The sequence below is a fragment of the Pseudonaja textilis genome, chromosome 7 (genome assembly GCF_049901715.1).
Source record: "Pseudonaja textilis isolate UNSWEBS1 chromosome 7, rPseTex1.2, whole genome shotgun sequence".
Classification (NCBI taxonomy): Eukaryota; Metazoa; Chordata; class Lepidosauria; order Squamata; family Elapidae; genus Pseudonaja; species Pseudonaja textilis.
In genome coordinates, this window is record NC_141996.1 from 3132415 (window position 1) to 3149292 (window position 16878).

At 45.6% G+C, this 16878-nt stretch overlaps 1 protein-coding gene and 2 non-coding genes across 4 annotated transcripts; all 3 read left to right on the forward strand.

Annotated features, from left to right (window-relative positions):
* The first annotated feature begins 4220 nt into the window (after positions 1–4220).
* Positions 4221–16569, forward strand: RPS3 (ribosomal protein S3). 2 transcript variants are annotated; one of them, XM_087937841.1, is made up of 7 exons: positions 4221–4282; positions 6453–6583; positions 9158–9251; positions 11370–11464; positions 12799–12986; positions 14318–14514; positions 15513–16569. In XM_087937841.1, the coding sequence occupies exons 1-6, from the start codon at positions 4253–4255 to the stop codon at positions 14509–14511; spliced, it is 732 nt and encodes a 243-aa protein (XP_087793967.1). In that variant the 5' UTR covers positions 4221–4252; the 3' UTR covers positions 14512–14514; positions 15513–16569. The 2 variants fall into 2 exon arrangements, with proteins under 2 accessions (XP_087793967.1, XP_026577110.1); XM_026721325.2 differs by having other exon boundaries at positions 16495–16569.
* Positions 9359–9508, forward strand: LOC113450179 (small nucleolar RNA SNORD15). Its single transcript, XR_003375914.2, has one exon. It is a non-coding gene; the product is annotated as a small nucleolar RNA SNORD15 (small nucleolar RNA).
* On the forward strand, positions 11660–11810 carry LOC113450178 (small nucleolar RNA SNORD15). The gene has a single exon (XR_003375913.1). It is a non-coding gene; the product is annotated as a small nucleolar RNA SNORD15 (small nucleolar RNA).
* Positions 16570–16878: the final 309 nt, after the last annotated feature.

The following is a 16878-nucleotide window of genomic DNA, read 5'->3' on the forward strand; positions in this document are numbered from 1 at the left end:
TCCCTGAGGCCCAAGGGAAACCTCTGCAGCCTCAGGAGGCTGAAAAACGGGCCTTCCGGAAATACCGGAAGTGCCCATTTTCAGCCTCCCGGGGGGGCTCAAGGAAAGCTTCTGCAGCCTTTGCAGGCTGAAAAACGGGCCTGTTTTGGCACTTCCAGTATTTCAGCCTCCAAAAGTTGCAGAGGCATCCCTCAAGCCTCCGGGAGGGCGAAAACTACCTCAAACGGGCTGAAAATCAGCTGGGAGGCACGCACATGCGCAACTAATGATCTAAGTGCTAGAGCCCACTGCAACTACATAGCCAAAAAGGCATTAAGAGATGTTAACCTAATCTTAAGTAGCTTTTTCTCTGGTAATATCACACTACTAACTAGAGCATACAAAACATTTGCTAGACCAATACTCGAATACAGCTCATCAGTCTGGAACCCACATTACGTATCTGATATTAGCACAATTGAGAAAGTCCAGAAATATTTCACAAGAAGAGTTCTCCACTCCTCTACTCGTTGTAGAATACCTTATGCCACCAGACTTGAAATTCTAGAACTAGAAAACCTTGAATTACGCCGTCTTCGGTCTGATATAAGCATGGTATATAAAATCATACATTGCAATGTCCTACCTGTCAATGAATACTTCAGCTTCAACCATAACAACACAAGAGCACACAACAGATACAAACTCAAGGTTAACCGCACCAAGCTTGATTGCAGGAAATATGACTTCAGCAACAGAGTGGTCAATGTCTGGAATACTCTACCCGACTCTGTAGTTTCTTCCCCAAACCCCAAAAACTTTAACCTTAGACTGTCTACTATTGACCTCACCCCTTTCCTAAGAGGTCTGTAGGGGCGTGCATAAGCGCACCAACGTGCCTACCGTCCCTGTCCTATTGTTTCTTTTATTTTTCTTTTATTTTTCTTATATGTACCCATTTCATGTATTTATAACTATGTATACACTTATACTTATTATCTTGTAAACAATTGACAAATAAAATAAAATAAAATAACTGGGCCATGCGCAGTGCAAGTGAAGAGGCACGGGGGTGTTGTGCATACATGTGCAGGGGAGGTGGGGCGCGTTGCCTTCTGGCACACGAATACTGGCAATTTTCGGCATGGGAGCCCAAAAGTTAGCCACCACTGACATATACAGATCTCCATACATTTCTATTAATTTATATACATTTCTATACATTTTTTTCTTATCTCTAGTGTTCTTATTCCTACTATTCCACCATTCGTACCAATTATCCCTCACCGCGTAGTACCCTGACTCTTCTTTGCCTTTTAGCTCTAGAGTGAGTTTGTCCGTTGCAGCACATTCTAATACCTTTTGGATTACTAATTCCTCCAACGGTGTCCCATCTCATTTTCAACCTTGTGCGAATGCAACCCTCGCCGCTGTTATGTGCAGTAGTATATATTTATACTCTTTTTACTACATTTCCCCTTGATTGTCCCTAAAATGAACAGTTCAGGTTGTAAACTCTATTTGACGCTTCGTTATTTCTTGCAACCAACTCCGTATTTCGACCCAATATTTTTTGGCTTCGGGGCATAGCCAACACCTGTGGAAGAAGGTACCTTGGCCCTGTTTTCACTTCCAACATCTTTGATTCATATTGGGATACATCTTTGCCAATCTCATTAGTCATATATAGCTTCTAAGGTTGCTGGACAGATCTGGGTGGCCTCCTCTTTTGTGAACCAACTGTGCCCTCCTGTGGTCACGAGTGCAAATAGTGATTTCTTTTTCGCCCTCTTCTGTCAGCATCAAGAGGTTTCCTTGGATCAGCCACAGAATGATATTTGATATCTATGATCAGAGCAGCAACATCACTGTATACCAATACAGGAGAATATTTTGTAGCTCAACTTTGTAGGTCCTTGGTGCTCTCTGTGCTGGGTGGTTTTCTGGCAGACGTTTAATTACCTCACTAGGTAACATCATCAGTGCTATTAGCTAGTAGGACTAGCACTGATGATGCTACTTAGTTTGGGTCATGAAATGTCTGCAAGAAAACCACAAGGTTAGAGAGCACCAAGGACAGTTGTTCTCCAGTCTTCTTCTCCTCCTCCTTCTCTGTCTCCTCCTCCTCTTCCTCCTCTTCCCTCCTTCCTCCTTCTTTCCTCTTTTCCTCCTTCCTCCCTCCTTCTTCCATCTTCTTCCTCCTCTCTGCAAACCCCACTCCCTTCTAGCACTGATGCTATTATTTAGTTTGGTAATGAAAACGTCTGTAAGAAAACCACCAAACTCAGACCGCACCAAGGACCCCACAGTCATCTTCCTCCTCCGCCCTGCAAACTCCCTACTAGCACTGATGATGTTACCTAGTTGGGTCATGAAATGTCTGCAAGAAAACAACCAAGCTCAGAGAGCACGAAGGACCCAGTGTCGTCCTCCTCCTCCTCCTCCTCTCCACAAATCCCATTCTCTTCTGGCATTGATGATGTTCCTTAGTTTGGTAATGAAACGTCTGCAAGGAAACCACCAAGCTCAGCACTCAAGGACCCTTCTGATTACTGTATGCAGAGAGGTTGCTACCCCCTCAATGCTACCCACTAGGAAGGAAAGTTATGAAAGCTGAAAGGTTTTTGGAGAGAGGGATAATTTTGACTCCTCAGAGCAGAGAAAATAATAAGCGAATAACAGAGTTGGAAGGGACCTTGGAGGTCTTCTAGTCCAACCCCTTGCTCAAGCAGAAAGAGTCACACAGTATCTCTGGCTGTCTTAAAAATCTTTTAAAAAATAAAATAAAATGATGGACTAGCCAGGTTTTCTTGATATGATAACACAGCATGTTGAAAATGGATGGATGAGATAAAGAATGAAGTGGGGGCATTTCTTTTTTTTTCCTTCAATTTTTAAAAACCTTTATTAAAGTTTAAAATATTAAAATACAAATACATCTATAACAAAAAAATAAGTCTGTATGATTCACCATCATTCTTTGACAGTACAAAAGTTAGCTTTATTAATACATTTTCAGATACTTCTAATTAATCATATACATATACAAAATGTATACCTTATTCTAATCTATGTTTCACATTCCTATTTTCGGTACATTGATACCAGTTATCGCAAATTGAATAATATTCTGAGTCTTCCTTATTACTTAATTCTATAGCAAGTTTATCCATTTCTGCACACTCAAAAATTTTTACGGCTTATTAAACAATCTGTCAGTACAGTGGCCATTTTCCAAGATTGTGCGAGTACAATTCTTGCTGCTGTAGTAATAGAATAGAATATAGAATAGAATAGAGTGTAGAATAGAGTAGAATATAATAGAATATAGTATAGAATAGAATAGAATAGAATAGAATAGAATAGAATAGAATAGAATAATGGAATGGAATAAAATAGAATAGAATATAGAATACAATAGAATATAGAATAGAAATATAGAATAGAATATAGAATAGAATATTTTTTTTAAAAAAAGAATAGAATAGAATAGAATTCTTTATTGGCCAAGTGTGACTGGGCACACAAGGAATTTGTCTTTGGTGCAAATGGTCTCAGTGTACATAAAAGAAAAGATACATTTGTCAAGAATCATCAGGTACAACACTTAGTGATAGTCAGAGGGTACAATAAACAATCAAATCATATGTACAACCAAATATTTAATCTTTTCAGGATATTTTCCCTTAATAATCCCCAGAAGAAACAGTTCAGGCTTCAATGTGTGTAGTTCTTATTACATCCCATTGTCAGAATCACTTATGTGAGATGGGAAGTTATAGAAAATGAATGAATAAAAAAATAAGCTCTGACAAAGGAGCTTTACAGGTACACTGCAGCTCCACATGGAAGTTCTATCTGTTTACTCTTCTTCGTTTCCAGAAGCAGAGGTCAAATTGTTGTTGATGATGATTGGGGTGGTTGTTCACAATGTTCAATATTGTTACTATTGCGGTTATTATCTCAATGCCCAATTAAACTATTTTCAACATCAGCCTACATTTCCCAAAAGTCCCTGGTACATTGCCTTCCTACATTTCCCCCCCCCCACCAAAGTCCTCGACCAATGGGAAGCAGCGAACAAGCATGAACTCCTATCCGCGCCAGAGAGCGGCCGGCTCTCAAAGAGCGTCAACTACACTTCCCAACACGGCTCGCGGTCCTTTCCGTCCACGTGACGCCAGCTGGCCAATGACGAGCTGGAGAGCAGCCCTATAGTCCTCTGCGCCGGCGGAAGCCGCCTCTTTTTTTCGCCAGAGCGGCGCGGCTCAAGATGGCGGTACAGATCTCCAAGAAGCGAAAGGTGAGGTTCTTCGGAGTCTTTCGTGGAGCCTTATGGCGGGGCGGCCGGGGAAGAAAGACGACCGGGAGAAGGCGCGGCGGGTCGGGCGGCGGGGTGGGGCCGGCTAGGTGGGCAGCCGCGACGGCGAGACCCTCGGATGGGAGTGGATTGAGGCGCCCTCCATCTCTCCGCAGCTCCGGCCCAAATCCTATTTGGGTCTAGCTGGGCCGAGAAGGCAGCGAGATCGAGGCTAGACGGGCCGGCCGGGACCGGAAGCGGCCCGATAGCTTAAAACATGTATGTATGTATGTATGTATGTATGTATGTATTAGCACGTGGTTATTCCTAAGTACCATTATGTGAGTGGAGCATGGGACATGTTTTCCTCTGCAACAGCCCTGCGAGGTAGGTTGGTTGGCTAGACTGCAGGGGCCCTCAAACTTAGCGACGTTAAGACTTGTGGACTTCAACTCCCAGAATTCCTTAGCCATCAAAAATTCTGGGAGTTGAAGTCCACAAAGTCTTAAAAGTCGCCAAGTTTGGAGATTCCCTGGACTAAAGAGTGGCTGAATCGGGACTTGAACCTGCGCCGGCTTGCAACAACAGCTTTGTGAGGAAGGCTGGGCAGAGGGGGGGGGACATTTGGGGGGGAGGGGCTTCTAAAGCCCAGGATAGGCTGGGGGATTCTGGGAGTTGGAGTCCACGCATCTCAAAAGGTTGCCAAGGTTGAATGAAAAAAAAAATTGCTTTAGGAGTTCAAGGTCGTTTCTATATTAATGTGAAATGGGGCTAGTCTGAGACTGTCAGGCCAAACGTCCCCAAGGGACCATCTGTAGTTGAAGGGAGGACTTGAACCTGGGTCTCTCCAGTGCCAGACCTTCATTTTAACTGCTATTGTGCAGTTAAAATGCTGGTCGGACATTGGAGGGACCAAGGTTTGTGTGTCGGGCAGACACACAACCATCTTTGCCCCAACACCCAACCCAACTTTGGGTATTGGGGCAGACAGGGAAGTACCTGTTGAACTGATGTGTGACCAGATCCCCCACCCTCCCAAGAGAGCAAAAGGCAACGGGGACTTAAATGATGGGTGATTCACATACTCTGCTCTTATATATGGGACACTGCAGCCGTCGGTCAATGTAAACCTGTTGCCAAGTGTCTCAATTTTGATCATGTGACCCAGGGAGCCGTTGACAAAATTGTGTGAAAAAAATAATAATCATAAGTTAACTTTTTTCACTGCCGTTGTAACTTCGAATGGTTGCTGAGTGAACTATTGTAAGTCAAGGAATTATACCTGTACTTGAAATTTGTTAGGGATACGCCCTAGCAGAATCTGCATGGCAGTCAGGCAGGCAAAATATGTGAGATAAACGTGGTTTTTTTTTTTTGTAGCTTACACTCAGTAAAACAGATACACCGTGCTAGTTAAATAGTTTATTCCAGCAAGAGTTTTAGCATAGTCAAAAAACAGTCCATATATCATTCACTAGTTCAGCCTGTCCGGGGATTATTCAGTTGCAAATTCCAGTGTCGAAAAAGAGGTCAGTAAACTTACAAATATCAGTCCAGGAATATATCTCCTTGCAGTAGAGATATGAAGTCAAAACTCCTTTCTTCCTTCAGCAACTCAGCAGTAGGGAAAACACGCAGTTAACAAACCATCAATCCATCAAACCAGGAATCGTCAGCAATCCAACAGGTTCTCTTGCTCCCTCTTATGGCGGTTCACAACTGCACCCAAAATTACATGCTTTGCAGTTTAAAGTGACACACACTTAAACTTACTATCATAGTTTATATATATTATTTTACCCAAACTGCATTAGGTAACCTTGTTATTCCTAACAAAATTGGTTTGAAATGGGTCTGGGGCCTCCGGTGTTAAGCATTGTGTGACTTTCCCACTTCCAAGGTAACGGCTTGCCTTTAGGGCAGGGCTTCTCAACCCAGGGGTGCAAGACTTGGGTTAAGAGTTTCTAAATTGTAATGTGTGTGCATAATTCCAACCAGGTATTTACTCATGGGGGTGTGAGAGTATCAGAAGTGTGCTGGGTAGAAAAAGTTGGAAACCCCTGACTTAGGGCAATACTGTTGGAGGCTGACTTGCTGTGTGCCCTTTACTTATTGTGGGTCTGCAAGGTTGTGCTTGGCCTGATAATCTCACTCTTTTGTATTTGGTTTCCAGTTTGTGGCTGATGGAATCTTCAAAGCCGAACTGAACGAGTTTTTGACTCGGGAGCTGGCTGAAGATGGCTACTCCGGGGTGGAGGTCCGTGTTACCCCAACCAGGACCGAAATCATCATCCTTGCTACCAGGTCATTTGTGTGGTCTTGCTCTTATGTGGTTGCAATAATCATCATCATCAGATGCTACCTTAATAGTTCCTAGGTCCTTGGTTAGGACTTGAATTGTTGAGCTACCAACCAGCCCCAAAGGCTGTGAATCTCACTAAAGATTTAATAATAATAATAATAATCCTGAAACACTTTGTGGATTAGCTGTTCCCCCATTTATCTGAAGAGCCGTCCTTGGGAGCATCTGCTGCCTTCATTCTTACTCTGGTTCAGGGGTCCCCAAACTTGGCAGCTTTAAGACTTGTGGACTTCAACTCCCAGGATTCCTGAACTAACCATGACGGGAGGAGGAATTCTGGGCGTTGAAGTCCACAAAAGCTCAAGTTTGAAGACCTCTGCTCTAGTTATTAATTGGTTAGTTGGGAAGTCCCCTACCAGGGGATGTAGATAGGACTCTGAGCAGGGCCTCTGTGCCAAATCTTACAGGATGGGCAAATTTACTTTGATGTAAGTAATCTTCAATATAATCACCTCTGAACTATATAAGGCTGGGTAAAGTTATTCTGTGGGCAAGTCTAGAGGAACCAATCTCTAATGGACTGAGACCTTTTGAGTTTCTGGATAGTCCTCTGATCAGGGCTCTATGGCATACTTTCTGACTGACAACATTTACTAAATGAAAACAGTGTTTACTATAATGAAATTTTACATAAAAGTGCTACTGTAAACAAGCTCATTTGCTTCTGCAGACTTATATCATCAGTCTGCCTGCAACAGGTGGTCTTCAGCCAGTCAGTTGCAGCAGTCCAGACATGAGATGCCAAGGATACGAGTGTCCTGTGTGCGAGGCCACTTAGTCTGGTGCACAAAATGTTTTACAAGGTTCTCTTGAGCTTCTGGAGAAAAAAAAAAATCAAAAGCAACCCCTTCAATTTCTATTCAGAAATTGGCAACCGGTGCTTCTATTGTAACGCAGAGGTCGTATGATCCTTTTCCCTGCTGTAATTAGTAGCTGAGCAGCTGTAGGGGTTTTTTTTGTTTTTTTTTTACTACCGGTAGTTGCTACTCTTGGACAATCTTGAGAGAACAAGGTGTTTGTCGGGGTCTCGCTTGTGAGCTGAGCTCTCTCAAAATTGGGTGCGTGGGTGGATGGACGGACGGACAGATGGATGGATGGATGCAGGTAGATACGGATAGATGCTGTGTTTCCCTGAAAATAAGACCCTGTCTTATATTTTCATTGTCACCAAAAAGGTACCGGATCTTATTTTAGGGGGACGTTATCCCCTGACTAACCTCATCGCCCCCAGCCTCCTTTTCGCTATCAGAGGCCTTCAGGATCTTCTTCTGCAGCCGGCAAGGCCTTCCTGAAGGCCTCTGCAGCCGATAAACAGCTCAGGATCGATCCTGAGCTTTGTGTCAGCTACACAGGCCTTCAGGAAAGCCTTGCCGGCTGCAGAAGAAATGGGCCGGCCAGGCAGGTGCCAGGGTGTGCGAGACCTGGCTACAATGGTCGACAGGTAAGTAAGGCAGCCCCACCCCCACCCTACCTTAATTTTTACCTGTCCACTCAAGTGGGCAGGGTCTTCATTAGGGCTTATTTTGGGTGCATGTGCCAAAAAAAAGAATCAGGCTAGGACTTACTTTCAGGATAAGTCATATTTTCGGGGAAATGTGATAGATGTAGTCCTTCACTTACGACCGGTCACTTAGTGGCTGTTTAAATTACAAATGACCCTCCTCACAGAGGTTCCAAAAATTTGAGTGGCTGTGGCCTTCCCTCTCTCTCCCGCTTCCCACCTCAGCCGTCCTGCGGCTACATTTTAGATGTTGAACAACCAGCCCGCGTATTTGACTTGATAGCAACATCCTGCAATCACATAAACTCACCGTGATTTTTGCTGAAAAAACCGGCATTTGCCTCTGGGTTTGGCAGAAACCTCCCACGGCGAACAATGGGCTCGCTTAACGAGCATTGCAAAAGTCATAATACTGGGTCAGTCAAGTATGCGATGTCCCAATTTACAACTGTGGTAGGCAGGTACCAAAACAGGTAGCGGTAGTCAAAGAGAGAATAGAAGTACAGCCTAATTTTAGATGCACGCAGAAGCGGAGGTGGTATATTCAGCCAATTCTGGAGAACCAGTAGCAGAAATTTTGAGTAGTTCGGAGAACCGGCAAATGCCACCTGGCTGGCCCCGCCAACTCCTATCTGTTCTCTGCCTCCCATTGAGTCCCAGTTGATTGGCTGGGTCTCCTTTGGTTGCCCTGCACAGGAGAACGGAGCTGGAAAGCAGGTTAGTGGGGTGGGGAGCGAATGAGGATTTCGGAGTAACCTTCCCCTGCCACTCTCCTGCCAAGCCATGCTGCGCCGACAGAACCGGTAGTAAAAAAAAATAAAAATTGAATCCCACCACTGAGCAGAAGAAATGACTTTGCGAACCCCTCCTGAGAAAAAACTGGGTCGATTCAGATAATTATTAATTCCAGTAGCTGTGAAAATGCAGGCTAGATTTTTTTAAAAAAATATTGGAAATATTCAAAGTTTATTCTGGCGGAACCGAGCGAATGCCAACCTTCCCTTTTGCATTTCAGAACTCAGAACGTCCTGGGGGAGAAAGGACGCCGGATTCGCGAGCTGACGGCCGTGGTTCAGAAGCGATTTGGATTCCCGGAGGCCAGCGTGGAGGTATAACGATGCCACCTGCGCTGGCTGGGGCGTCCGGGGAGTTGGACGTCCACCCACCTTAAAACTATCCGAACGTGGGGAAAACCCTGCCTTCGCGCTCATCTTCCCTTCAGTGACGATACGATGACGAGTCAGAAGCGGACACCCTCTTGCTCGGAGCCAACAGCCCGGGGACCATGTTCTGTGGCCCTTTGCTGGTTGACTCTGACAAGGGTGCCCTGATCACTGGATGAACTCGAGGCATTTGTCTGAGAAGGGACAGGCAGGATTCCTTAGAACGAGAATTTTAAAAGCCGCGAGCAGTTCCAACTGTGGCTTTTAACAGGCTTGACTTAACGACCACAATCGAGCCCAAAGTTTCTGTTCTTAAGCGAGACATTTCTTAAGTTGAGTTTTGCCCCATTTTAGCCAAGGGAGGGGAATGGAAGGGGTTTGAAAGAGCAGTGCAGCAGCTTGGAAATCGGAAGTGCATTCCATACATGGTTTTTCAGAGATTGTAACTAGGCGACGGAAGTTTCTGCCGTGCCAAATTCTAACTGGAGAGCCTGATGGATGACTCTGGGCTATGGAGGTTTCCCATTGGAGGATATGAATTATGATACACCCAGAGGGGTGGGGGAAAACCAGGGTCAAGGGTGACCATGAATGATGGGCCTCAGAGTCGGCTACACCCAGGCGGTGTCGGACATGTTAACTCCCAATAAATCTTTTGGAAGTTTGGCTCGAGACTCAGGATTTAATTGGGGTTCAGTGCCGGAATCCTGACATCTTTCTTGCCACCGTTGTTAAGTGAGTCACTGCAGTTCTTAAGTTAGTAACACGGTGGTTAAGTGAATCTGGCTTCCCCCTCTTGATCACGTGACCCTGGGATACTGCGACCGTCATAAATACGAGTCAGTTGTCAAGCATCTGAATTTTGATTAGGTGTCTCCATGGATGCGGCGACGGTCATAACTCTGAGAAACGGTCAACAAGTCACTTTTTTCAGTGCCGCTGCAGCTTTGAACAGTCTCGAAATGAACTGTTGTAAGCCGAGGATTGCCTGTATTGTCTGCGTGTCAGTTGTGTGTCGAGTGTTGGGATTGGAAAGGCAGGTATCGAAAACCTCTCCACTGTGAGAGGAAACTGAAATTTCTTTACAAAGAGTCCTCAACTTAAAACAGTTCACTTCGTGACCAAAGTTAACAGTATCGTGGGGAAAAAGTGACTTGCGACTGTGTCAGGATTCTGGCAGCTACCCCAATTAAATCGTGAGCCTCAAGCAAAACTTTCAAAGGATTTATTGGGAATTAACACGTCCGGCACTGCCTGGGTGTAGCCGAATCTGAGACACGTCATTCACTGTCACCCTTGACCCTGGTTTCCCCCCACATCCCTCTGGGTGTATCATAATTCATATCCTCCAATGGGACACCTCCCTAGCCCAGAGGCATCAATCATTTATCCAGTTAGAATTTTGCATGGCAGAAACTCCGATCACCCAGTTACTATCCGAAAACATTTTATGGAATGCACTTTCGGTTTGCAAGCTGCCTCACTGCTCCCCTCTCCCTTTCAGCTGGCAACTCTGAAAAGACCATAGAAATATTTTATGAGTTGACTGTTTTCACACTTAAAGACATTTGCAGTATTCCTGTCATCCAAATACCAATGCTTGTCGTGTATTTATGATGTTTGCGGCATCCTGGGGTCGTGGTTTTACGACCACCTGACAAGCAAATTCAGTGGGGGGGAATCCAGATTCACTTAACAGCCGGGTTAACTAACTTAACAACTGCCGTGATTCCTTCTGACAGCAGAGGCAAGAAAGACTGGAAAACTGAGCCAACTTTCGCTTAATCCCTGTCTTGCTTAGCAACAGAAGTTTTGGGCTTGCGTCCTAAGTGTGCAAAATGGCCATAAGTCACTTTTATCAGTGCCATTGCAACAGTCATTAGACAAATGGCTGTAAGTCAAGGACTACCTGTTTCTTCCACATGGGGGGGGAGGGAATAAATAATTTCCACTAATTACAAAGAAAAAAAGGGAGGGTTTTTTTTTTTTAGCAGGGATTTGTTAACTCCTCCTGCCTATGACGTGTTTGTGAAGCATGTCGTTCTCTCTCTCTCTCTCTCATAGCTCTATGCTGAGAAAGTGGCCACCCGAGGACTCTGCGCCATCGCCCAAGCCGAATCCCTGCGGTACAAGCTTCTGGGAGGCCTGGCTGTGCGTAGGTGAGCCTCGGGCCCAAGCCGGATCCGAGCTTTTCCGTTTCAATCTGTCTTCCCTCTATAAGCTTTTTGCGCAGCTTCGGCGGGACGCAGTGGACGCTTACCGGTGGCTTCTTTTCAACGTTGCCTTGCGTGCCTAAGGAAGGGGCCCGCCACCCCTGTCCTCGGCGGCCTCTTTTGGAAGCCAAAAGAAACCCCCTTCTGTGATGATACGATGACGAGTCAGAAACGGCCTCCTCCTGCCCAGGCTCATCGATACCGTGCCACGTTCTGTGGCCCTGGGGTTGGTGGCTTCGGCAAAGGAGGAGGCCCGGTCATTGGATGAACAAGAGGCATTTGTCTGAGAAGGGAAAAGCTCTTAAAAAGACATTCTTTCTTAACATCGAAGGGTGAATGAATTGATTTTTTTATTAATACCTCTGGAAAACATTTGACCAGCCCTGTGCAATTTTTGTTGTTAGTGGCGAAGTTGTGTCCGTCCCCATCGCCACCCCGTGGACAACATTCCTCCAAGCCTTCCTGTCCTCTGCCATCTTCTGGAGTCCATTGAAGCTCGTGACTGCTGCTTCAGTGACTCCATCCAACCCCAATTCTCCTTTTGCTCCCAATCGTTCCCAGCATGCGGCTCTTCTCCAGAGAGTCCTTCCTTCCTTCTTCTGAGGTGGCCAAAGTATTTGGGTTCCCTCTTCAGGATCCGGCTTTCTAAAGAGCAAGTCTGGGTTGGTCTCCTCTAGGACTGACCGGTTGGATGGCCTTGCGGTGACTCCTCCTCCCAGCACCAGAGTTCAAAGGCCTCCATTCTTTGGCGCTCCGCCTTCCTTACGGTCCAACTTTCAGAGCCATGCATTGCAACTGGGAAAACCAGAGCCTTAACTATACGCCCTTTGGATGGCAGAGGGGGGTGTCTCTGCTTTTTCAGTGTGCAGTCTAGATTTGCCATAGCTTTCCTCACCAGGAGCAAGCGTCTTTTGATTTCTTGCCTGTGCAATTTAGACATCACCAAATTGCGACTTGTGGGGCTGAAAAACTATCCCTCATATAGTGACAGTGTCAAAAACAAAGCCTTATAATGGAAATTTTGCTGATTGGATAGTTGGGACACATGAACTAAATAATTTATATTGGCAACTTTGTGATCTTTCTGTTAAGCTTTCGGATTTTATATTCCGTGTTTGGTATTTTACCTCTTGTGTTGCTTTTTGCTGGCGTACCTGAAGGTGCCTTACGTGATTAATTTTAAATTTTTTTTTAATTAATTACACTTAGAGGGCTGCTGGCTCTCGTGCTTCTATTTAAACAGTCCCAAGTCCTCAGTCGTGTGTTCTGTCTGTGCGCAGGGCGTGTTACGGCGTCCTCCGTTTCATCATGGAAAGTGGAGCCAAGGGATGCGAAGTGGTAGTGTCCGGCAAACTCCGTGGCCAGCGCGCCAAGTCCATGAAGTTTGTGGATGGGTTGATGATCCACAGCGGGGACCCCGTCAACTACTACGTGGACACTGCCGTGCGCCACGTCCTCCTCAGGCAGGGTAAGGCAGGCGGGAGACCTCCATCCGCTCCGTTCAGCTCCGATTTTGGAAGACCCTGGTCCCTTCTTCCTCCTCCTCGTGGGTCTTGCCCCAAGGAGACTTCGCTGAGCTACTGTCAGGCGCAAACAACCCAGAGTTCAAATCATAGACTGTGTCAGGATTCCAGCAATCGCCCTAATTAAATCATGATCCTCGAGCCAAACTTCAAAAACCTTCAAAGGATTCATAAGAGGCGACATCCTGGCACTGCCCTGTAGGAAGCCAACTCTGGCCTACGTCATTTCCGGTCCCCTGTGTGACCCTGTTTCCCCCCACCCCTTCCACTGGGTGTGTCATAAATCAGATTCTCCAATGAAATATTTTTGCGGGCAAAAGCTCTGGTTGTCAGTTGGAATCTACTTTTACTTTCAAACTGCTGCACTGCCCTCCCAGATTTCCTTCCTCCTCTCCCCCCGCTTTTTACGGCAACTAGTAAACAGGCCTGGGAATGTTTTATGAGTTGACAGAACGTTTATTATTGCTACCTATACAGGTAGTTCTCGACTTAGATTTAGCAGTAGCTCTGGGATTTACCGTATTTTTCAGAGTATAAGATGCACGTTTTCCACTCCCCAAAGTGGGTGGAAACGTGTGCATCTTATAACAGCGAATGTTGCCACAGCCCCGCCCACCCACCGGCCCCCACTCTTCAGCCTCCTTGCGGCAAACAAGCCCGCTTCAGTTTCCACGCAGCCCTGATCACCATAAGCAGCTGATCGTTGGTTGGATCGCCCTCCCGACGTTGGCTATTGCCACCTCTGCGCGCCCCGTTTTCCGCCCATTCCGATCCCCGCTGCATGGGACGGGCGGAAAATGGCCCAAAACATGACGCGCGGAGGCTGAAAATGGACGTGTGGAAGGCAGCAATCGACGCCGCCTGAAACAGCTGATTGTCAGGAGGCCGATCCAACCGACGATCAGCTGATGGTGCGGATTGGGCTGTGCTGAAGCTTAAGCAGGCTGTTGGTTGCAAGGAGGCTGACGGCTGGAAGGCAAGAGGCAGATTTTTTGGGGGGGTCTTGTTTTCCTCTCCAAAAGCCAGGCGCATCTTATACTCCGGAGCGTCTTACACTCCAAAAAATAGAGTTATATACCGCTTCACAGTTCTTTCCAGGCCTCTCAAAGCGGTTTATGGAATCATCATCCTGCCTCCCACAATCCCCTCTCTAGGCAGCTTCCAGGGTCAGTTTAGGACTCCCAACAATTTGCACAGGGGGGGTGTTGAGAGGAACAGCCTCCTTGTCTCGCAGCTTGCAGGGCCTCACTTTTTCTTCTTCTTCCTCTGTTTGCAGGTGTGCTGGGTATTAAGGTGAAGATCATGTTGCCCTGGGATCCCAGTGGGAAGATTGGGCCCAAGAAGCCCCTGCCGGACCACGTCAGCATCGTGGAGCCCAAAGAAGAGATTCTGCCCACAACCCCCATCTCGGAGCAGAAGGGCACCAAGCCAGAGCAGCCGCCGATGCCCCAGCCGGTGCCCACGGCGTGAGAGGTGAGGGCTTTAAAAAGGTCTGAGGAGGGTAAACGAAAAAGCAACCTTGTTGGGCTCCTTGGCCCTCCCTGAGCTTGGGTCGCTTTCTGGCAGACGTTTCCTGACCCAGCTAGGTAAGCGCATCAGTGCTAATAAGAGAGAGGGGTTTGCGGAGCGGAGGAGGAAGACCGCGGGGCCCTTGGTTTCTCTTGAGTTTGGCGGTTATCCTTCAGGCGTTTCACGACCCAATGAGGTCCTTGTCGGTGTTAGAGGAGAGTGTGGTTTCTTTTTTAAAAAAAAAAACAAGTTTTATTGATTTTACAAACAAACAAACAAAAACAAAACATCATTAAACATTAATAACATAAAACCTCTTTCCATTGTAGATCTTTACAAGGCAGGTAACATATTGCTTTATATCACGTACTTATAATTTATCCCATTTCCATATAAACACGTAAATTCCCTTTACCAAATTCCACATTGTTTCTCTTTTATTCAATCATGTTTCCTTTCTAATTTATCTGCTATTCAGTCATCACATTTATATTTTCCTCTGGCTTGTTTATAATTATTCTCATCTAGTCTTCCTCCGAGATTTTATTATTTAATTCTTAATTAAACACACACACATAAGACATAAACATAAAAACATAAAACTTTCTTCTAGAAAGTAACTTGGCCCCAGATTACCTCTTTTTGTATGGACTTCAATTGAATTCATGCTCTTCTTATATACCATTACCCTTCTTATTTACCCTTCTATATCTATTATCTAACTCCTCTCCACTTTTGCCTCATCTTAATTCTGTTTTATATATTTAATCTTGCTTTAAAGAAAAATATTTTTATATCTTTTGTCCATTTCTCCATTTACATCTGTCTCATTTCCAATTTAAGAAAGAATAGTTTCCCCTGGAAGGGAGTGGGGTTTCTGTAGTAGAGGAGGCAGAAGAAAAGGACCTGGGGTCTTTGCAGTGCGCCGTGGCGTCCTTTTATGCCGGGTTGTTTTCTTGCAGACGTTGCACGACCCAGCTAGGTAACGTCAGCGCTAAAAGGGAATGTGGGGTATGCTCTCCAAAAGCAAGCTATTGAAATTTAAAGAGAGAGGAAACCCAACTCCCTTCTATAAGTGAAGATGTTCGTTAGTTTGGGTCACGAAACATCCGCAAGAAAAATCCACAAAGCTCAGAGCGCTAAGGACCCCGCCGTCGTCCTCTTTTCTCCTCATCACAAATGAAAACTCCCCTTCTGGCACTGCTGAGGTTTCCTAGTTGGGTCATGAGAAACAGCCCAGCTCAGAGAGCACCAAGGAGCCCGCAGTTCAACCCTGATCTATCAAGTTTCTCTTCTATAGGGCATAAGTCCCCCTTTCCAAGCATCAGTGGCGGATATAAAGACCTGATTTAAATTGTTACGGGTATTTTGTGTCCTTGGTCGTCTTACTCCCGGAACAGGGCTCCCCAAACTTGGCAAACTTTTAAGACTTGTGGACTTCAACTCCCAGAATTCCCCAGCCAGCCAGGCCTGCTCCCCCCCCCTCTCTTAATCTCCTAAAGTGGACAGAGAGTAAGTAAGCGATGCTGGCTGGGGAGAATTCTGGGAGTTGAAGTCCACAAGCCTTAAAAGTGGCCAAGTTTGGAGAGCTCTGCCCCAGAACGTGGCTTGAAATGAGCGTTGATGGTTTTAGCATTGATTTTTGTCGACTGGCTTCTGAGCCCATTATTAACGGATTGATTTGCAAGTCACAAGTGCTAAATGTTTTATTTTCAAACTTGGTGGCCTTCTTTCTCACTGGTTCCCATCAGTAGCCATACAAGGACATCTATCTTGAGGGCACCAGTTTAGGGAAGCAAACTCCGTGGATGTATTGGCTGCGTGTCATTCCGAAAAGAATGAAAAAGACCATTTGTATTTATGGAAGAATAAAAATAGGTCTTGTCTTCCCCAAGAGTTCTTTTTATTCCCTGATATATGTATTTTTTTTTCTTTTCCTTGCAGGTTTTTGATTTAAAACCTTGGAAGTTCCATTAAAAAAAAACCTCTTAAATAAATTTTTAAAAAGCCATCAAGAAACGGTCTTTTTTTTTACCCACTCTCGGGACTTGAGAGCTTATCCGTCGGAAACCTAAGTTTTAATTCTTCCCAAGTCAAACCCTGCTCTCAATTACGAGAGCTCAGCCCAGTTACGTAGTGCTTTTCACAGACCAAATCCTCAACTTACAACCCGTTCATTTAGCAACCAGTTGGAAGCCACAAGGGCACCGAAAAGTGTCCTATGAATATTTCTTTATAATAACAGTTGCAGCATCCCTGTGGTCACGTGATCAAAACTCAAAGGCGCTTGGCAACAGGCTTGGATTTACAACGGTCGCTATGTCCCGG

What these genes read in the sequence shown, in the direction of transcription:
- RPS3 (XM_087937841.1), top strand. Translation starts at nt 4,253, where the DNA reads ATGGCGGTACAGATCTCCAAGAAGCGAAAG. An exon ending in ATCATCATCCTTGCTACCAG is followed by an intron (nt 6,584 to 9,157) that starts GTCATTTGTGTG and finishes TTTGCATTTCAG; the next exon opens with AACTCAGAACGTCCTGGGGG. An exon ending in TCCCGGAGGCCAGCGTGGAG is followed by an intron (nt 9,252 to 11,369) that starts GTATAACGATGC and finishes TCTCTCTCATAG; the next exon opens with CTCTATGCTGAGAAAGTGGC.